At 38.3% G+C, this 23,161-nt stretch overlaps 1 protein-coding gene across 3 annotated transcripts in view; it reads right to left on the bottom strand.

Annotated features, from left to right (window-relative positions):
* Window positions 1-23,161, bottom strand: part of FER (FER tyrosine kinase) — a 190,720-nt gene that overhangs the window by 153,991 nt on the left and 13,568 nt on the right. For all 3 annotated transcript variants that reach the window (XM_082782897.1, XM_082782896.1, XM_082782898.1), the window contains 3 exons: window positions 21,257-21,514; window positions 16,904-17,077; window positions 12,947-13,046 (listed from right to left, as the gene is read on the bottom strand). In XM_082782897.1, coding sequence (XP_082639023.1) covers window positions 12,947-13,046; window positions 16,904-17,077; window positions 21,257-21,463 — 481 coding nt within the window. In that variant the 5' untranslated portion in view covers window positions 21,464-21,514. The remainder of the gene's footprint in view (window positions 1-12,946; window positions 13,047-16,903; window positions 17,078-21,256; window positions 21,515-23,161) is intronic.

The following is a 23,161-nucleotide window of genomic DNA, read 5'->3' as shown; positions in this document are numbered from 1 at the left end:
ACAAACATGGCATCACTAATTAGTGATGACCTAATTAATCTGTTGAGTTAATCTGATCTAGTTAATCTGATCTTGGAAGAAAAAAAAAAAAAAAGAACCCACTACATTTTTCCAACCATCTCTCCAGTTTCTCAAATTATTTTAAACTCTACAGCTGTCCTCCAATGCACTTTAAATCCCTTTAAGGTATAGTGACACCTGTAAATTTAATAAGCAAACTCTGGTTCAAAGTGATGAAACACTGGAAGACCACCCACACCTAATCCCAACATATATCCTCTCATGTCCCACAGGATAGATTATTCTGACAGGACCCCGTTAATAACCATTCACCAAGCAGTTTTATGCAGGCAGTTTTGCACCTCTATTAGGATATTTCCAACTTGATCATGCATTGCCCTTGTCATAAAAGGATAATATATTATTTCAACATGTTTCCTTACTGAGACATATAAGCTCTTACTCATATCCTCGTTATCTCCTCAATATTTATGAAGTGTCTGATATTTATGAAGTGTCTGATGACTTTTTTCAGGCACTGAAAGCATTCTAAATGAATCTGTATCTGCAATTATCAAACGCAGATTCACAATAACCTGCACAGATAAACGCACACTAACTAAAAATCTCAATCATACTGATACATCTCTTACAATCTTAAAATAAAGTAATAAAGAAAACTTTATTTTAACATGTCAACCACCTATCACAAAGCAGCAGATAAAACGAAGAAGTGGCAGATTGGGACTTGAAAGCAGACCTTGAAAAGCTGAAATTTTGTCAAACAAGGAACACTCAAAGGTTTGTGAACTCTGATAAATTAAAACATAGAAACACATTATCACATGTCAAAAAAGATTTGCAGGAAAAACTTGTAAAATAGCAATAAAACTGATAATAAATCCTCTTTCAAATACACTGGAGTCAGCAAGCTCGTCAGAAAATGTAAAGAATGGTTGTTATATAAAAGGAGCTGATAGAAAAAAATCTTTTTCTGCATTCATTTTCACTGTGAATGACCTTCAGAGATTTCCATGCTGAAAAGTCTCTGTATGAAAGAGTCACAGAATCTCTCTTCAGAGACATCAGAAGAAGAGGTTAGAGAACAAACGAAGTAAGAAAAAATTAGCAGGACAGGAAGGTATTTAGCTTTACAACTCAAAAGAAACTTGAGGAAGTTTTTTTCTGATCGGCTTTTAAAGGAGGAAGTAGGCACTCAGAGTGCCTCAGGAATATTAGTTGGGGCCTGATATATGAGGTGATAAAGATGTTGATAAAGATGTTAACTGAAGCGAACAACCAAAAACTCATTTTTCATGGGGAACCCATTTTATTTAATTATATATTATTTTCCCAAGGGAAAACATCAGAATATTGTAGTACTTATTTCTAAATTAAACATATATCACTTGGAGGGCAGTTTAGAAAAACAAAACAACAACAACAAAATAAAAAAAAAAAAAAAAAAAAAAAAAAAAAACACAACAACAAACAGCATGCTCAGAATAGTATTCCAGAAATTGGAATGACTGAACATGTCTGACATCAGTGCACCGAGAGTACAGGAAAATGGTATAGCTCAGTATCCCATTTTCCTATCTGCCTTGAGGACTTTGCTATACACATAATTCCTTAGCAGAACACTCCAACAAATTTGAGAATAAATCAAATCACCATACACACCCAGCTTTCAAATACAGATGGTTACAGTTGGCTATCCAGAGACAAGACCTATCTACATGGTCTTTGTGGAGAATAAGAGAACACGTAAAGATGATGGAAAGGCAACTGAAGAGAGCGAGGAGAGGAAGCAGTCGGGTAGTAGCTACAGTACAGGGACTGGATGAAAGGGGAGAAGGCAGCTGGAAATCAGAGCAGGAAAAAACAAGCCTTCCTTGCCTTAGACTAATTCTTTAGCGGAGGCACTGGACCGAGCACTCCTTGGGAGAGGGGAACACAGCAGTGGGAGAGGAAGAAATGCTGGATCGTTTTTCGTTCTTATTACAAGTTTGGCCACTCTTACTCAGGCTATTTGGCCAGCACGTTCGGAATTACATAATCCAAAATTATCTCAAAATATTATACTCTGGTATTTGAACTTCAAGTAATTTTCACTAGGAATTGAAATACTTGACTCTCTAGAATGGCATAGCAAGAATGCCGGCCTTTTCTTTGCAAATGTCAAACTCTCATAATTGAATTTTGCAAGCTTCATAATACGGTTTATAGCCTAACATATTGTACACACAGTCTGTTTTTATAAACATTAAACAGATTTGTCAACAACTGGTGGCAGTAGAATTATAATTAGATCTATTCATGAAATTCATTATACAGATAAAGAAAATTGGATGTTTTCTTCTGTGTTAATTGACACATTGAACAACTGTGTTCTCAGCCTCACTGCATTTTGCTGTTTTATAAAACTAATTGCAATGCAGAAGTAGTACTGTAGCTCTGTAGCTACATTTCTTTAATTAATCATAGGTCCAAAGACTACATTTAAAAGTTCAGTGTGCATGATACACTGATTTAGTCTAAAATTAGTGGACCTGTTCTCCTAAGGAGCAATGTATAGCAAAGGACTTTTCTCCACACAGATGGGAGAAAGGGATAGTTTAGACCTTAATGAGGTTTCTGAAAGAAATACAATATTGACAGTCTCTGTTAGGTAGTGGTTATTTATGGTGTAAATTTTTGGTTTAGTTTAACAGCTGAAAACTGTTTGTGGTGATTCATAGTTCAGAAACCTTTACTGGTGGAGCACTGTAAGGTTTGACACACGCTGGTAGGGCATGCAGCTTGAAGACATGCACGGGCAAAACAGCAAAACCGTGACACTACAGAATGCAGAGTAAAGCATCCACTAATTTGCACAGAACAAGGATCAACCTCCTGATAGGTATCTGTAGTACAATGTTTACGACCCAAGAACTAGTACAAGTTTAGCTGTTCACATTTCAAGTTCAACTTCATGACAGTGTAGGTTAAAGTACTGACCAACACTTCAATGTTTTTGCAACAGAAAATTCCAGTTAAGCTCCTTCAGTTTAAGCCCTTCAGCTAAATCTTATGTAACAGCTAATAATGAAAGTAAAGGTCCAAAAAGATCAAATAAAATCGTTTAAGTTGATACAGACCTCTAAGATCATCAGGTCCAACTATTAAAATATATGATTTTATTTAAAAATTATCCTTTTTAAGGAAAAAAAGCATACAGTGCAAATCTCAGGTTTGAGTAACATGAGATACAAAGCGCTCCCCTCAAAATCAAAAGTCCTAAAAGAAACATTTTGGATAGATTAAGTGCAAAAAGTGGTCGTAAAAAATTCCAGGACTGAATGCTTTAAGAAACAATTTCTTTATGTCTACCTTGTAGACCAGCTTGTAGAAAACAGAAGTGCAACATTGTACTTTAATGGATACATGCCACCATAACCCCTGAAGTTCTGTTTCACTACAGATAAAACAGCTCCAACAAAGCCCTCTACCAAAGAATCCTACTTTACAGAAAGATTGCATTTTTTTCCTCCCAGCATTGCTTTGCATCAGCAGGGAGAAAAGCTGTCTAGAAGACCTCCTAAAAGTACCAGTTTTTAAGCTGTTTGTTCTTAAGTTTGTTTTGTTTTTATTTGATTTGTTTGTTTGGTACCTCTGTGGACAGGAAAGGAAAAACATGTTTTAAAGAAGAAAAAATTGGCAAAACACAGATAGCCAAAAGTTTGTCAACACTTGAGATGTTCTCTCAGATTTTTGCATCTTTTATGTTTCCTCATATAAAACAATACATACCATAATTGCTTTTTGAAACAGCATAATTGAAATACTAAATATAGCATGTGAATGCAGCATAAATCTGATAGAGCCATTTAGAGTGTCTACCATTACAGAGAAACGTCTGCAGAAACTTTTTGTCCAATTTTCACATAAATCCCAGACATCGTCTAGGAGTCCTGTGTTACGGTATTTCAAGAAAGATTGCCTCTGGCTTCTCACTCATAGAACACTAGTTATAAGACAGTATTTGGTTATTGGAGAAAGAAAAGATGATAGCACAAGACCAAAACAGCTGCTTCAGGAGCAGAGGATCCTTTACTAGCCAGACAACTCATGGCTGACTACTTGTTCTTCAAACAACAGCAAAGCATCTGAAGAAACTGGAGGCAGCAGGGAACTGCATATACTCATACATGTGCTGGCGACTGGCTAGTGCCTATAACATGGCATGGGAAGCACTTTACACCCAGTGAAAAATGTAAGTTAAAAATAAATACCTGAAATTTAATTCTCATTGATATGCTGAAAAAATGTTTACGCACACAAACATGGAAAGCAATTCTGACAAAAGTAACAAACAGTGACCGGAAAAAAAACACGTAATGGATTTCAAAAACCTGCAGATGTTTCTTTGCAATAAAAAATACAAGGTGAATATTCTCCAATACAAGGTGAATGCTACTACTTCCTGACCTGACAAGGAAAATAATAAAAGATACTGAATCAGAATTGAAAACAGAAAGAACTGAACAGGTACATACATATAAAAATCAGGATTAAAATCAAGGTAATAAAAACTACAGCTATCAAAGTCACAAAAGAAGACAGGCAAAGCCCCACAAGTACATTAGAAGCAAGAGCTGAAGGACACCAAAAAATCCATGTCATTATGGAGTTAAAATAACTAGTCATGTCAGAGAGGACTGAAGGATTTTATGCCACTTTAATTTTAAGCGAGGCTGAACCAAGAAGAAAAGTGGGTGTCTGGCTACATTAGAAGCATTCATACTAAATGAAAAGACAAAGCTCACACTCAAGCAGATGCTCCCAACCCATACAGGTGCTTATCTATGTGGTACACATAGTGAACTGCAACCAAGAAATACACACCAACAGTATTAAGCAAGCACCCATGTGAAGGAGCTTTACCTGAACCCTAAAGCAAGATGGACTTTTTGGTTATTGGTAACAAGTGACAGCAGAATCACAGAATGGGCAGGGCTGGGAGGGACCTCTGAAGATCATCTGGTCCAACCCCCTGCCAAGCAGGATAGCCTAGAGTACATTGTGCAGGATGGCAGCCAGGTGGGTTTTGAATATCTCCAGAGAAGGAGACACCACAGCCTCTCTGGGCAACCTGTCCCAGTGCTCTGTCACCCTCACAGCACAGAAGTGCCCCCTCATAGTGAGCCAGAACGTCCTGTGCTTCAGTTTGTGCCCATTGCCTCTCATCCTGTTGCTGGGCACAACTGAAGAGACTGGTTCCATCCTCTTGACACCCTTCCCTCGGATATTTATATACATTGATGAAGTCTTCCTTCAGTCTTCTCTTTTCCAGGCTAAACAGGCCCAGCTCTCTCAGCCTGTCCTCGTGTGAGTGGTGCTCCAGTCCTCTCACCGTATTAGTAGCCCTCCTCTGGACTCACTGCAGTAGCTCCATCTCCCTCTGGCACTGGGGAGCCCAGAGCTGGGCACAAGACTCCAGGTGTGGCCTCGCTGGGGGCAGGATCACCTCCCTCAACATGGCGGCCTGGGCCTGGGCTGAGGTGGGATAGAGCCCTGGGGGGATCAGGCAGGGACATGCAGTGCTGCCTGAGTCCTTGGGGCCTGGGCAGACATTTCACTTTTCCTTCTGCAAGCTTTCCATAAGCTTCATTGTACAATGTGAATTACTGTCTTCCCAACAGTAACACAGTCATAGAGGAAAGTAAGGAGCATTCATACATGAACACTGACCTTGTAGCGCTCTTACAGAACGCAAAGACGCCGTAGTTGCTTCAGACCTAGCTCAGAAAAGTCTCTTCTTTCAACTCATTTCCTCTTTGAAACTACACATTTCCAGGAACTGTTCCCTAACAGTGTAAAGAAGCAGGTTTTCTGAAACTTGCAAAATTTGCTGCATGATTGGTGGCTGAATCCTACCTTTGCTTGACCTTGCAGTCTTCTTCACACTTCTCAAGCTACACGTGCAGCATTTTTGCTGTTAGATTTACATCAATTTATATTTGTACAGTTTGAAACAAATCTTAGAATTCTATCCAATTATCTATTACACACTACAGAGCAAGACAGACCAGAACTCCAGTCTCAAACTCCTCAGCCTGGTCTGCAGTGTGAGTAACTGAGCAGAACAGGGGGAGAACTGGCAGGAGTGTGCATCCTCTTCCCTCCCTTCTCCAGATGTAACTCAGACCATGATGTACGAGCACAGAACAAGTTATTCTCCTTGAGCACTTCAGAAGGTTCCTTTGGATATCTCATCCCTCTTTTGGCTTATCCTGTGGCTTATGAAATAAAAATAAATACCTTTATTTTAAATTAAAGTCTGACTGTCTGACCTTCACGGTTTACTTTCCAAGAAAAGCCAGAAAGCTTAGCTTCAGATTTTCTATAATTTCCATTAAAACTTCACTTGGGTACCACAGCATTTGATTTCAGACAAGTTTAAAATGGAGAAGAAAGAGCAAGCATTAGGGCTTTTATTTTATTTAGTTACTTTTTCTAGAATAAAGTATCTATCTGCCTTTGAGAAAGGAGGCAAATATTGAGAACACTTTAGTCAGGGAAAAAAACAGGTTTATTTTAAAATCTTTTTTCTTTTTTAAGTCTCAGTAATAAAGCATAAAGCTCCACCAATGCATCCAGTGATCTGTTAGACATTTAACAGTATTTATGACAGTAGTTTTTCAAGTAATTTCCCAGAACTGAACCTATCTTTCTATCTACATATTTTTCATCATTTCTGATAACAAAAATAATTCTTCGGTATTTTTCTGTCTCTACATTTGTTTATCAATACAACAAACCTCCCACGTAATCACTTCCTTATTTATTTCAACTCTGAAGACACACGTTTTCAGAGCATTATTTCACTGTGCCTAGAAAAGAATGTTCCTTTATATTATTTGCTTGCATTACTCTACTGAAAACGTTTTTTGCACTTGTTAGTGAGATGGTTATGTCTTTTACATAGATCATCTTCTAGTGACATTTTTTTTTAAAGCAAGCTTGCAGCTTAGCCCCAGCAGGCAGCTCATCACCACCCAGCTGATCACTCACTCTCCCCAGGTGGGATGGGGGCAGAGAATTGGAAAGGTAAAAGTGCAAGAACTCACGGGTGGAGAGAAAGGCAGCTCACAAGGTAAAGCAAAAGCCAGGCACGCAAGCAAAACAGCACAAGGAATCCATTCGCTGCTCCCCATCAGCAGGCAGATTACACCAGTCTACACAGGACTTTTTATGCAAACTGCTGCAACTAAGCTAGGATTGTTTTGTTTACTTGTTTCCAAAAAAAAGATGCAAGCACAGTGCTGTTACTTAACAGCACTGTAACTTAACATGAAATCAAAAAGACAGAAAAAAGACAGGAGTCTAAGGTCTTTTTCTTCCCTTTGTACCTTGCAAGAGGCTTACATGAATATGTTTCTTCAACAATGAAAATCGTGCACGTCCTCCTCCACACATCTTAGTCCTGAGACGAGGATAAAAAGTTTTTCCCAAACCTTATCTACCAAATTAATGAGTGCAAGTAACAAATATTTTTCTGATGGGGACAAAACAAAATTATTTGTATATACTTACAGATTTCAAGTTTACAGAACACTGAAGACCTAAACTTCTGAGCTAAGAGTTAGTTCAATAAAAGATATTTGCTTAATGCATATCAGAAGTTAAGATAAACAAGGTACAAAAATAACAAAACAAAACAAAAAAAAGCATCCTTATGAACTGCTTTAAGATGGTTGAGCTAATAAGCACCACTAAAAAACTCTTGCCAAGCTGTAAGTGCTAGTCTGCGAAGCCTGAAGAGGGTAGGTCCATGCTGCATGTCCACTTTGAGTGGAAACACTACGTGCAAGCTGGTCCCAAACTCCACCAGAAGTCACCAAGATCTCTTGTCACTGCAAGTCCCAGAATTTCCTTCTCTAGAAGCTTTATTTCACATGCAAGGAACAACCCTAGCCCTTTCAAGCATTACTGTAGTGCCTGTGAGTTGTAACACTTGCAACTGAGTATTAATGTGAAATCCATCCAGCCTGCTGACATCTCTGAGACGGGCCAGTTCAGACAGCAGCATTTGTTCCATCTCAGAACACGTGACTTCCAGTCAAAAATAAATAAATAAATAAATAAATAAATAAATAAATAAATAAATAAATAAATAAATAAATAGTAAGAGTTCCTCTGACCTCAGCAAAGCGTAAAGGCAACACACGCCACTAGGAAATGTAGCAGTATAATTTTACAGGCATCTCAGAATGAATGCACCAGCCACCTAATAAAAGCATTTTCTGGCCACTCAGCTATCACAAAGAGTAGCAGGACAATAATTTGGTTTAATGAAAGCTTTTTCAACAGCTTTCTTATTTATCATAGCTACAGCTTACGCTGTCATGAAACTTCAATATGTACCACAGAAGTCACATCAGTTCTGAAGTACTAAATCACAAGAGTCGCAGGGTTCAGAAAGCTTTTTTCCAGCAGATGCAATGTTTTACAATGTACTAGGTGTAATATTAATATTTCTAGTCTCCTCTAAATCACAACACTGTCAGGGAACACAAGCCAATTTAGAGAAATTTCATATATGTACCTCCATTTTATACTGCTCTAACAGCATAAAATGAAATAATTAAATTCTACATTAAGAATTAATGTATTTTTCCTTTATTTCAGATCCATTCTATCACATTAGAACATTACAACCTAGTTCCTGTATTCAGTCAGTAATTAACTAGCAACAAGAACACAATAAACATCTGTACAAGAAGTATCTACATGAAAATTACAAATTTTGCTGCCTAAAGGTATTGTATTCAAATTCAGTATGAACCTCCCAAGGCCAAATTGGCTCTACTCCAACTTGCAAAAATTAACTGATATAAAAGCATTATTTCACATTTTAACACATAATACCAAAATCAGCTCTACAAATACACACTAAATTCTAAAAATTAATGCTTTCCATACATATTTTTTAAAGTGTAATGAAAAGATCACATTTATTTTTTTTTCTAATTCATGTTATCATTTTCTTACTTAAGCTTTTTTTTCTATCTAATAGTAAGTACTCTTTAATCAAAAAAAGAAATCAAGAATTTAAAAACTGGAAATCTCCACAAACACATGCTGAACTAAATTTAATACATAAGTACCACTCTGCAGAAATAAAAATAACTGTGAAAAGAACATCCTTACTTGGAAACTATTAGTGATCCAATCAACTAAGAGTCAAATTGTAACAAGAAATGTCTACAACTGTTCCACAGTTTCCAATTTATGAAACTTTTTAGAACTTTGTGACCTCTTCTTTGGCAAAGCCATGTCTTTATTATTTGGCATAAGCTTTGTTTTCATGTGTTTTCCTGCTGCAGCTAAGCCCACATGCCATGCTGTATTTCTGTACCTTGTTACTCAGCATCACTGATGTCACTGCAGCACTGTAGGCACAGCATTGTGCCCCATCTGTGACCGTCACTTGGGACCACTGCTGGAAGAAGTTTACACATCTTTCTTCTCTGTATCACACATTCAAAACATTTCAGAGGGCTGTCCCTTTCATAACAGAAAGGCAATCTAGTAGGGGGTTTCTTTGCGCTTTGCTCCAAATAATCCCCTCAGTTCTGCAAAGGAGCATGATGTGCATTCTGATTTTTTACAGAAAATCTCCACCTTCTAAAACCAGAAGAGGCTATCAGAATGAATAACCATTTCCCCAGTTGCTTAATTATACATCATTAGAGAGGCACTGGACTAGTTCAGCTCACTGACTTTACCCCTATCAGTTTGCTTTTCTCTCAACGCACAGAAAATCATAGAATAAAGGACTGTAAAAGCTAAAATCTGCCTATCAACCACGTGAGTAGCACCAAACAGATTGCCTGACAGACGGGGACTCCACACCCAAGCATGACGAGCCGGTCTACATTTGTGATTGCCATGGTCATCATGGGCCACAAAGGAACAGCAAATCATGGTTAAACGGGGTAAGGAACAGACGTGATGAACTGGTGGTTCCAGACGGACACAGCATGCAGACGCTGGTGGTCCTGACAGGGCAATGCCGTCCAGTCTCAGCACCAAGCAGCAGCCAGGACTTCGTGGAGTGCCCTCTGCAACTCAGCTGTGCCACTGCTTCCCCAGCAGGGACCAAGCAGAAGCACTGCAACAGGCAGGTTTCCCAGAAAAACTCCCCGGCCACCACCTCTGCATTTCTCCAGATAGGAGAGCAAATACACCCCTCCATAATGAAGCTCCCGTACCCTTCAGAAAGCAGTTCCATTTCCTCACTACAGAACCACTTCCCTACCCAAACTCTCCAGCAGCTGCCTTCCCATTGCCCTAACACAAACAGAACCAGTACTTAACTGGTACCATTATTCAGTGCTTAACCCTTACTCTTACTACCCTTCCCACAGGTTCTCCTAGCTGTTTTCAGGAGGAAGCGAAGACAGCTGTAACTCCGCATTAAGGCATCGGCATGTTGATTCCCTGCGACTGTCCTGTTAGCTGCTGGAAAGTAGGACACACAGTAGCTAAAGTTTACCGCACTGTAGCTGCAGAAAAATTATTATAAAACAACTGCTACTGATTAAGATCACTTCCAATAGTCTCTAACTCTGCCAGTTAAATCCTCTGTTGTAGGTGTTTAGCTCAAAAATTAATTTCCCTTTTAATAGCTCAACCAGAAAACATGTAAGCATCTGTTTTCCCAAACTAGAGACACACTTGTACCTCTTTCAGTAGCAGCTGTATTAAATTTACTCTCTTGGTAGAAGACAAATTCTCTGTTACAAAAAGTCACCAAATTTCTAAGTTGTTTTATCTGCAAAATAGAGAAGTTCCTACATCACCCCATTGTGTAACTTGCTTTGGTTTTCGTGTTGACCACTTCCATGCACAGGTGCTAAACGGACTTAAAAATAATCTAGCATGCAGAAGCCCAGGTGCAAAGACAAAGTCGTATTTCTTGTGGAGCAGCTGTCCCCTCCTGCTCCAGCCAGGAGGAACCAGGCACCATAACACAGATTCAGCTTGCCAGAGGAATGGGATCTGCAAAGAATCACATTGTACAGAAATGGAACTGGACTGGTTCTTTGAACATCTTTCTTCTACGGGCTGGTGCGCAAAGATTTTCATTGTTTTCTTTAACAAAGCATTTTTCAGCTTATTTCTAATATCTAAGTAGGCCCCACCACTGCTCCTGCATGCAATATTGCTTCCCTTGTTTTCAGTAATTCTGGAAAGCCTGAAAAACCAAACCAGTTTTTATGTTAACAAGAGGCATATCTCCTAGTAGCACATACTTTGAATAAGCACTAGGTACTCAACTAAGGCCTGCAGCAATGAAGCGTTACAATTTTAAGACTTCCCTAACTTGTTCATCCTGCAAGCCAGCTTGACAACTTGAGGGTGCAGAGGTGCAGAAACCCACAGAAATACCATTAACAATAGTGACAGAGCTCAGTTGACCTGCAACTGATAGACAACCACCATAGCTCCTCTACACTCCCAGAACCACAAAGGTATTTGTAAACAAGAAGATGGCCTGTGGTGCAGCAGGGGCAAAACACTTCTGCAATTCTTGGAAGAAAAACCTGCACGGTTTCTCCGAAGGTCAGAGGTTTGTTAAAGTAGATCTACAGTAACACAGTACTGAAAGTTAAATCAACTACGAACTGTACTAATGAAAGGCAAATACTAAAGAGGAGCAGAAAAGAGAAGGTTAAGGAAAACCACTGGAGTAATAAGTGCCTTAAAAATAGCTTTTGTTTGTTGTCTATCTAAAGAAATATTAATTCAGTTAATCATAACCACATCAAAACATTACAGTTGCTGAACAGCCAAGGCAGTCTTTGATTTTAATGGGAAAGTTTCATGCATCAGGAATGCAGATGCATCAGAGCTATAACAGGAAGATGGGATAAAAAGAACGTACTAGGATCCTAACACCCTATTATATTTTCCGTGTTACATACTATACACTCCCAAGTTACAGAGTTACTTGGAGATAAATCTCCACATTAAAGTAACATGTAGAAGGCAACTGGGGAACTACAGAAGAACAACTGAGAAAGTATTTACATCCTCAAATGAATACATGCATAAATAAAAAAGATACGCTGAAGCTAAGAAGTGCTAAGTACAACTTCTCCTACCCACGCTGTTTTGTCTTTATATTCACTTATCAACAATCAATCCAAATTTTAGACAAATTTAGAAAGAAACAACCTTTCAGCACTGATAGGGCAAGTTAACATAATTTTATAGTCATGCAAAGTGGTGAAGATGGACCTTGATGGTAAAGTTGGACCTATATTTATGTACTGTCATGCAATTAATTTTCTTTAAAAAAATAAAACTTAGCAAAGCAGGTAAGACCAATTATTAACATGTTCCAATACATAATATAACAAAGTCTCTCATTGATCCAATCATTAGCATAATTCAATGGCAGTCAAAATTTGTGCAGTTTGGACACATCATTCCCCAAAAAATCTTTAAGGCACATCAGTGTGCAGATGAATTATTTTCCCCTTTTCCTTTCAGCTCCATTCTACTAAGTGTCAGGAACTGATGCTAATGCCACTGCAGCAACCACAGTAGGTCACAGGATGCAAGGAGGCTGCAGCTGCAATGTACGTGAGAAGGAGTTGCAAGCTGTTTATCACTATTAACAGTTGGTATGAGCAATTTTACATTCCAAATGCATCCACTAAAGGAATGACAGAAGACCTGGACGACAGAGCTACCACTTTTTTTTTTTTAGGATTATCACTATTTTCATAACTTTTAGAGTATCTCCAAGTACACTTGATGACAGACAGCTTCGCTTACTTACTGAATGAGCTTTCACATTACAATTAAGTTGCTCAAAATAAAAGCATTACCTTGCAATAAATAACAGGAAGTAAAAAATAGATTAAATTAACCCAAGTCAGACACATACCTTTAGCCACAGCTTCTTTATACTTTTCTTTGGCAGAATTTACTTCTTTTATTAGTTGTCTATAGCTAGATTTTAGTTTCTCTAGTTCTGTCTTTGTGACCTTCAAGAAAACAGAAATATAAAGAGCAATAAGAATACTTATCCCCAGCATTAAAAATGTTAATTCTCTTTCACTAATCCTGACTGGATTTACTTCCCAAAATAAGTATGTTAACACTTTCTGTTGTCTTGAGATAGTCTTAACAGGCTATTCCACAGGGTAACAAAATTTTTTAAAAAATCAACAAATGTATGGAATGGAACAAGATGCCTGGAACAGAGTCCCCCACATGGATCAGAGCAGTAGAGTGTAATAACTAAAAGGAAATCCAGCTTATTATAAACACTATTCTATTTCAATCAAAATGGAGAAAAGCACAAAAAAAAAGATGCTCATTAAACACACTGGATGAAAAAGTTCTCTGCAAAATAAGGAATTATTTTAGTGTCTCAACTACCAAGACAAAAGAGCTTTTGGATATAGCATTTTACATAAACAGTTTAGAAATAGCAACTGTGCATGAACAGATCTACCTGTCATAAGACTTGAATTTATAAAAAGAAAATGTAAAAAAAGAGTGCTGTAGAACAAAGCACTTGAAGGAGTTTCTTTCCATCAGAAGCAGCTCCACTGATCACAACATTTGTTCAGAAAACTACAATGATGTTGACTCTCCTAACCCCAATTTTCATTCACTGTGTGAAAATTAGTGCACTATTCAGAAATACTCACAAATCATCAATTTGATAACAAAAGCTCATAACGAACCAGCCACTATAATACCAAAAAGGTGGCATAAGTGGTAAAGAAAATTAAAAACTGTGACAAAGCAATATATAGTCACCATGGAAGAGGAACTTAATCTAATGGAAGCACCCTCGCTGTGTTGACAAGGAAATCTGGAGTGCAGGAAAACTGCTCCTCATGCAACTAGCATGAAGAAAACTGGTGTTCACAGTTCTTCCTTTCTTCCTTACATCAGGCCCAGACACTCCTGTTCTCACCACTACTATCCTCACCCACAAGAACAACATCCGGAGACTTAATGGAATTCCCTTAAGAGCAAACAAGATGCTATATATAGTTTCTATTCCTGGGCTACCTGTGCACAGGTTTACACAGGTTTAACTTACAGGCAAGAAATTTTGTGTACATTAGTCCCAAATTTTTATCTCATATTTATACATATTTATGCTGTAAATCGCTCACATCTGCTGTTATTTTAAATTAATAGAAATGGTATATGAAAAATAAACTTTATGGCAAACTTGTATTATGAAATTGTGTTAAGCAATGGATAAGAAGACAGGATTAGCTAGTGAACACGACTAACATACACACGGTAATGAATGTGCTTCTCTCACAAAAAAAAAAAAAAAAAGTAAAATTTAATTAGGCCGCTAATACTAAGAAACTTTTGTAATAACTGTGAAATGAATTTTGCTGATTCTTAAACTGCGTTCTTCCACCAGAGAAAATCAAAGTGTCTCCATCTTCAATTAACTCTCAAGAAGGTAAAGTGGTGAAGGATTAGGCGACCTTATTGCTCTTTACAGATACCTTAAAGGAGGCTGTAGCGAGGTGGGGGTTGGCCTGTTCTCCCACGTGCCTGGTGACAGGACGAGGGGGAATGGGCTAAAGTTGCACCCAGGGAGGTTTAGGTTGGATATTAGGAAGAACTTCTTTACTGAAAGGGTTGTTAGACATTGGAACAGGCTGCCCAGGGAAGTGGTGGAGTCACCATCCCTGGAGGTCTTTAAAAGACGTTTAGATGTAGAGCTTAGGGATATGGTTTAGTGGGGACTGCTAGCGTTAGGTCAGAGGTTGGACTCGATGATCTTGAGGTCTCTTCCAACCTAGAAATTCTGTGATTCTGTGATTATCCTTATCTCAATGTATATATATCAAGGAATTGCCCAACTAAGTAGCACAGCATTCTAAATTTTTTTTCCTCAAAATTCAAAAAGAAAGAAAAAACACCCAGGATCTTAATGGGAACTGAAATAAACCTGAAGATACAGGTTTTATTGTATTGTGTAAAAAGCATGTGTCCCATTGCCCTCAAGAATTTTACCAAAGAAGATTCCTCATTGTGCAGGTCTCTAGAATAAGAATGTATGATACGTAAGTATTTCACCTGAAGGAAAATATATATATTTTTTGGCCAAATTGCCTGAAGATTATGAACTGCAAAGACATGGATATTTACAAGTTTTGGATAATGCCCTGGGAAATAATAAGTATTTTGTCAGCACATATAATGAAAACAGACATAACACCACAAAACACAAAAACTGTTTTGGATTTCTGGGAACCATTCTGTAGTGTTCTAGTGACACAGAAGCTTTGAATAAACAATGTCAGCTAACAATGAAGGAACACATCAAATCTAACCAAAATGTTGTTCAAATGCTTCTTGGGAAAACCAGGAAGGCAGGAGCTGGGGAGGGGGTGGGGCAAGAAGGGAATTACAAAACCAGTGCAAGTTTATTCATCTTGCATCGCCATGCAGCCCATGATTAAAAACAATATAGTTTGTAATTAAATATTTGGGGAGTGCTTAATGTCTTAAAGACCTGAAAAAAGTCTTATTTAAAAAAACTGCATTTTGTTAACTGCATTAAGTTAACTTAATAGCACAATAAGTATGTTTTATAAAGTCTCCCTAAAACTCTACCTGAACACCCACCAGTCTTGCTTCTGCTGCACTTTATTTCTTATATTTTCTTTCTTTCCCCATTTCTCCATTCTCTATAGAATCATAGAATGGCTTGTGTTGCAAGGGACCGTAAAGATCATCTAGTTCCAACCCCCCTGCCATGGGCAGGGACACCAATAAATATAAATTTAGCATCTATTATTTCTAACATATGCCACCACTTTCCCTCCATCTTCAATCCTGACAATTTCCAGATGCACCAATCCATAAGTGGACGTGATTATTCGGCCTGGAAATTCTATCAGATAAGCCAGCCAATAGATCAGATAAACCAACCATGCATCAAATAGAATGTACTTCTCACAGCCAATACCTGGGGAAGATGCCAAGATCCCAGCAGATTATTGAAGCAGTCCTAACAAAGCCAACATATTTAACATGATGTATGTTTAGTAGTAGTTTAAGGTTCTTCTTATAACCAGCCCACCAATCTTTTTCTCACCAGTCCACGATATTTGTAGTATATTACTCATACGTTATAATTATTTTACTCCAAATCTCTGAGTCTCTGATGAAAGAGAGAAGAAGCAGTGCTTTCCTTTCTCTCAGTAGACCTTTCAAACTATCAGTTTATTCTTTGACATTTGCAGCTAACCTTCCCCCAGAGCACCTGAATTGAACTGATTTCTGTCAGCTTTACTGGCTAGACACAATGCTTTCAACATCAGCAAGACAAGGGACTTGTAATAAAAAAGGTCCCGAAGCGCTCCATCTGCAGCCTTAATATTTGGTTTATATGTGATTTATATTTTAGAATAAGAGAATAAGAACTAGAATCTCATCCCCACTCAAAACAGTGCAGATTGTAAGGACCACTCAAAAAAAAAAAAAAAAAAAACCACTTTTCAGTGTCCTGGTCCCAGGGATTTCTAGAGTGAAGTGAGAACAAAAGAGGTGGCACAGGAAAGTGTCATGCAGAACATGCAGAATCATCCTCTACTGGAACAGCAACATTTCCGATGTTATCTGTCTAAATAAATTCATGCAGAATAAAGTTTTCCATCTCTGCCTTGTCAGCTAGCAAGGGAATGAAAACGTGAAGGAGATAACTAAAATTTAAACTAGACAGCCTACATAGCACAAATCACCACTTTTACAACAGAGAAAACAGAACTAAAAAAATTCATCCTCAAGATATTTTTTTTTTAATAAATTTAAAAGCTACAATTAGGCTAGAAAGAACAATTGAATAAAATACCTTGTACATCTCTGCTTCAATTTGTTGATGGACACCTAGGTAACTCTTCTTCACTTGCTGCTTATCTTTGATCATCATTGTAAGCCTATGCAAAGGCCCAGAATTAAGATCCTCTGCATGTGTCTTCATTATTTTGCTCAGCTGTTCTGTTTGTTGTACGACAAGCAACCAAGACTGAAAAAAAAAGAAAAGAGAAAAAATCAGAACAGAAAAGCAGTCACATACTCCGGATTATAAATAACCAAACAATGAATGCAAACTGTGGGAAAAGATGCAACATTATTTAAAACAATTCAGTACAAAAAATAATTAAACTTCCCAAATTCACTTGAGATCTTTCAAAATAAAACTCTTGCTGCTATACCAAAGCCATGCCTTGAACTTGCTCATAAAGTCCTAAAATAAGCATCACAGACAAAAATACAGGACTGCATGGTGGCTCTTCAGCACTGCCCTAGCAATGCTGAACACCCACGAAAGCCTTCTCCGGATTACCTTCTCACCACCCCTAACAAGCACGCACTGGTGTTATTTGTCCTCCCATCTCCTAGTCCCAGTTACTCTGTTCAATCTGACTTCCTTGCCCTTGTCTAAGCACCTGACGGCAATATGCATTTGAGTTGCTGCTGTTTAAGAGGACACCATTTGTCAGCTGCTTCACGCAGCTGCCAGCATCAGAGCCCAGGCCACCAGTGGCAAAACTCAGGGAGCTAACAGGTTAAGAGGCACAGGCAGCTACTCATCTGTCACAGCAACTGAACAGCCCGCTGCACCCTCACCTTCATAACTTCCTTGGCCATTCTGTCAGTCAGTTTTCAGGGCAGCCTAACACACCCTGGCTTTGAATTTTGATTAAGAACTGTACGAGGAACACCAAGACTTTCAATGCACAGCAGAAATCAACAAAAAAAAAAATAGAGTTCAGTTCAATTGCACGTATTTATTACCCTAAAGGACCCTGTCACACTTGGTAGATAGGAACAGTATTGGATTCATTAGACACAATTCACTACAGACTGCTGTGCTGCAGTTATAGTTTCCGAATGGCCATTTCCAAAACAATTATCAGTTCGTGAAGGCAGCCAGTATGCTAGTTTCACTGGCATTTATCCTACTCTTACTAAACATAATCCACCTTAAATCTTCACAACTTACAAAATTAATTTGTTTGGTAATTCTGGGATTTCCCTGTATCTTACACATAACCATATGTACGCGTTCATATATACATATATAAATCTCTCTATATAAATAAGTATCCCCATCTCTACATGACAATGCTGCAACTCAGAGTGGATTTTAGAGAACAGAATGAAAGTTAATTCCTGTATACATTAACCCATCTTTAATGTTTCCTTTAGCTGACAAACATTGCAGCGACTGGCACAGAGCTATCTCAAACTGCTCCAAGTGTGGTGCTGTAAAAGCTCGCAGACTGAAGCTTCCTGGTTGTATCTGAAAAGCGCCTAATCTCTCCATTACAGAGCACTTTCCCAATGACAACAGAAGCCATGTTGCAAAGCTTCGTACAATAAAAACAACATTAAACATCTGTATCAGAGCAGTGCATGTGGAAGAGTTCGTAACAGCACTCTCAGAAGTCAAACAGTAGCAGGAGTCACGCATTTTCTTTAAGAGTGATTTATGACTGGTGAGTCAAGTATCGTTTCAATCAACCCTAAGAAGCACAGAAAAAGCAGATTTTCAACAGGACGGATACTCTAACGAAATACATAGTTTAGAATTCACTAAATAAGCCCAATTAATACTGAAACATAGTGAAAACCTGTCTATTTAAAAATAAATAAAAAAAATAATTTGCACATTTTCCCATTCCTTACATCCCTCTTTCCATACCGAGAAAGCATTGGTTAAACGGGATTTCTGTGTATTGTATGATTATCTTTTATCATTTTAAATGGCAAAAGTTAAGGTGAAAAGTCATAATTGGGGAAGGGCTTCAAAAATGGAGATTTATACGGAACAAAAACACAGCTGGGTGGGGACAGCAGAAAAGGCAAAGCATTTCCTTTCACATAAAAAAACACAATCCATCAAAAGCAATAAAATATAATATTGTTTGGTTTAACAGTATTTTTTAGACATATACGCGCACAAAAAAGCTTATGGGAAGCACTTAAAAAAACCCTGCTTTTCTGGCGTTAGAGGTTCCCGCCACTACGCCTTCCAGGAAGTTTACTGCCTCTGCATGGAAAAAACACCGGACAGATTTACGCAAACAGCTCCCTCAAAGTGCTCGCTCTTACTGCATGCTTAAAAAAAAAAAAAAAAAAAAGAGGCAGAAAAGATTAGAGAGCTCAGAATTTATTTCCAAAACCACATTTGAATACCCAGAATCAAATATATAGTTACAGACTTTTAAATCTTAGGAGACGTAAGACGGTAGATTTATGCCCCATAACAACTGGGTCAGATTTTGATTCTGTAAAATGTCAGAGACAATAAGTGTCATGAAATAGCGAAGTGTATTAGAACAGTGGGAGTAAAATAACCAAACAATAATTCAGGTATTTTAACTGCCAAAACCAGTGACAATGTATCACCACATAACCTTGAAATCCAAGCTGACAGTGCAATTTCAAGGCAAGCCCATACAAAAGACCTATCAGTGGTATATGAATACTTTTGCTGTTATGCAAACATGCAGAGATCAGGGATGGGGCTTAAGAGAAAAACACCACCTCCTTAAAAGAAAAAATAAAAGGAACAAAAAATAATCCTGAAAAAATAACTCAAGTGCCAACATCCAAAATGACTTCAAAACGTGACACAGATGCCTCTGTTCAACACATAAAGAAAATGTCTTAAGACACACCTTCAGCTTCTAAAAGTTCATTTCTCATAGGGAAAAAAAAAAAAATTAAAAATCACTCAAGTGGCTAGGCTGAACTGGCCAATTGAAGTATAAGGGTCACAATGCTCAGGACCCTGGTGCCAGTACTTCTTTACTGTTCTTGCTCTAATCCACTGTTTCATTGCCCAGAAGAGTTGCAGGACAGCTTAGCAAGCACATGAAAACAATCCCAGTGGGGCAGTAATAGCAGGAACGACTAAGCATACCATTAATTCTGTAAAAAAAAAAAAACAACTGTGGGATATGACAGTAGAAAGTCTGAAGAAAATACCTGACTTCTGCCATTATTAGTTTAACAAAAATGCTTTAACATTAATTTACCAAAATCATCACAACTGTGTATAAGAAGCGTAGCTAGGTGAGTAGCATTTCAAGTACACCACCCAGACACACAGATGAAAAACAAATGCAGCTCGCAACTTACATTGCAAGTATTATTGTGCGAGGCAGGGGACAACAACAGGACTAATTATAGATACGCACTGTGCAGCGCTATTTTGGGGGCAGCTGAAGCAGTCTAGCTGTCTCAGTGCAGCTTTCACATCACACACACAGCCACTGTACTCCAGTATCAATCTAGACTGCTGCACAAGGAGCACTGATGTTCCTGCTGCAATGCCATAGCTGGCATTCAAGCAGCAATTCCATAAGCCCACTGCATAAAAAACTGCTTTGTCTAAAATTTAACTTGACCCAAAAATTGTATTTTCCTGCAGAGTAGAAGATCAGGATTCATGCCAGACTGAAGGGGCTGTGTAACCACTGCTGCAGCAGAAAGGACAGATATTGAATAAGGCACTAAAAGAGAATTGTTTTCTCTCATCAGGAAGGAATCCAAGTCAGAAGTGAAGCTTATGAGCAGGTGAAACAGGGAAGTTTGCTTCATCAGTACCCTCCCTGTACTTGCTCTAAACCTGACCATTAACAGTTTGCGGGAAGGACAGCCTTACCTTTATAAAAAGTCAACACAGTAATTTTAAATGGGATGCAAAATAACTGCACAATTATGAGGAACATCCTGAATTAACGTTTTGTTTTTACACCACATACTGTGGTGTGAATAACAGGCGGAATGCTAAGCTTTGCCTTGGTTTCCTGGTATTTTTCTATTTCTGTCACAAATTCTATACAGCATAAACAATAGTTCCTATTTAACTGTCTCAAAAGAAAGGCTTACTACAACATTCCCTATTTTCAAAACACTAAACAGATTAGCAGCCTCAACCCAAAGCCCTAAAATACCAAACTTCAGAATCCAAGATTCCAGCTTAGTTAATAATCTCAAAGTAAGACTGGAGTTCAGCTCCATGACACTGAGCTCATTTTAAACACTTGGGCAACATTAACTCTCAAGCAGCTGAATCAACACGAATCCAACACAAACTAAAATAAACACACCAAAATCCAGCTTCTTATCTTATTCAACTCTTATTTCCTTAATGTAAGGATATTACTAATTCAAAATACTTCAGTCTTACCTTGGACACGTTGCTGATATAATCCAACTGGCAAGTGCTTTCTTTATCTACTTGATTACAGAGATTCTGTAAAGTAGAGGCATACTCTTTATCACTTTTTACACGCATGACCATAAATTTCTTCACCGTTTCCAGCAGTCGTAGTTCCCAGTCTTGCAGTTTTAATAAAGCATCATGAGAGTACTTCAGGTCACTTCCAAACCCCATTTTTAAGGCACTATATACCGCACGGGTGAAAATATAGGCTCTTCACCACATCTGTAAGTAAAACAAGGTTCATGAGATCCAAACAGAAGAAAACCTTTTAAACATTACAAAGAGCAACTCTTAACGTCTAAATGCTGAAATAACTTAGCCACAGGACTACCTAACACCGCATTGACACAGACAGAAAGGTCAGAGAAGCATTTCAAACGCCAAGCTGAACTGAAAGAGATCCGATGTCCTCGCTGTCGCTTTGAGCTGCCAGCGTCACTTCAGTTTGTGACCTCCAGTTTCCCACCTGTAAAACAGCAGCACAATGGCACCTCCGTAGCTGAAAGGGGAGTTATGAGGGAACACACTGATGCACCTAAGAGACACTAAACAACACACGTATTTAATCAAATAAATATACGTGACGCTATCTCCAGACAAGAACTGCCATTACACTGCTTCACTCCTGGTGACCCAGAATACTTGATTCTAGTGAATACCGTCCTAAGGACATAAAAACCTCCAAATGAACCATCGGTTCTCAGGCACTGCATCTAAAGTAAATGGATAGCTAGAAAATTACTGCTAGTTTCGTCCTAAACATTGCATTAACAGGTACTAGAGTTGCAGAGTCAACCTCCCAAAAGTCGGAAAATATCCCAAACCAGGTTCCTGTGCAACCTTCCACTGTTCCTGGAAGAAACATATTAGGGTAGAGTTCTTTATTTCTCACATTCTTCCCCTAAAGCAGTCCAGTCTCATTACACAATATGAAATCATTATTTGATATCATCACTAGATAATCTGATTAAGAAGTGCCACATTATAAAGCCCTGTAACACAGCTGCAGGTCAAAGACACATATCTGAGCTAGCTGTAAAACATGATACACACGGCCACATCTGAAACCACATTTATTTCCACAGACTTGTATACAGTTTTGTAACGTGGGCCAAACCCTGTTTTCTGTGCATATACCAAAAAACTGTTTCCACACTGATCAGCTTAAAAAATGGTAAGATAAACTTACATGAACTGCAATTACAGCTCTAGACTACTGTACTCACACTGCCTTTGCATTACCTACTCACCAGTTCCTGCACTCCAGCTAAGCCATAGTTCTTCTGAACACAGAGGTACTCATTTCTTCATAGGCTTTAAACTGCCACTTAGATTATCAGTGTTTTACAAACATTAATAGCGTCATCTTCTTAGCAGCCCAAGAGCTGAAGCAGGACTAATACAGAGAGACCCGAGACACAGAAACTACTGTTGACATTATCCTCACTAACCCTGGTATTCACAAAGCTCAAAGACAGACCTTTCAGGGTGCCTATCATTTCAGCATACTGAACATCTAGAACAAAGATGTTATTGATCTCAGTTACCTAAAAGTTTCAGAAAATTTTACAAGTCAACAATCTCCTACAACAATCTCCAAGGTAGCCCGACTCCCAAAACCATTCCTCTCTTTCTGCAGTTCCCTGCCCTTCCAGTAAATTACAGAAAAAAATCCTCATCCACTATGCATAGAAATGCATGCAGGTACCAGGGTACAAGCCATGGTACAATGCTACATAATGAAACAAAAATCCCATGAAGAAATGATGAGCAGCATTGTGTTATTATGCATGTAGACAATACAGGCACGTGAAGGTTATGAGAGCAACCTTAAAGCTATCAAAAGCCTCCATATGCTCGTAACTTTGA

This window comes from Aythya marila (genome assembly GCF_965140915.1).
Source record: "Aythya marila genome assembly, chromosome: Z".
Lineage (NCBI taxonomy): Eukaryota > Metazoa > Chordata > Aves > Anseriformes > Anatidae > Aythya > Aythya marila.
This window is presented reverse-complemented; position numbering and strand designations above follow the sequence as displayed.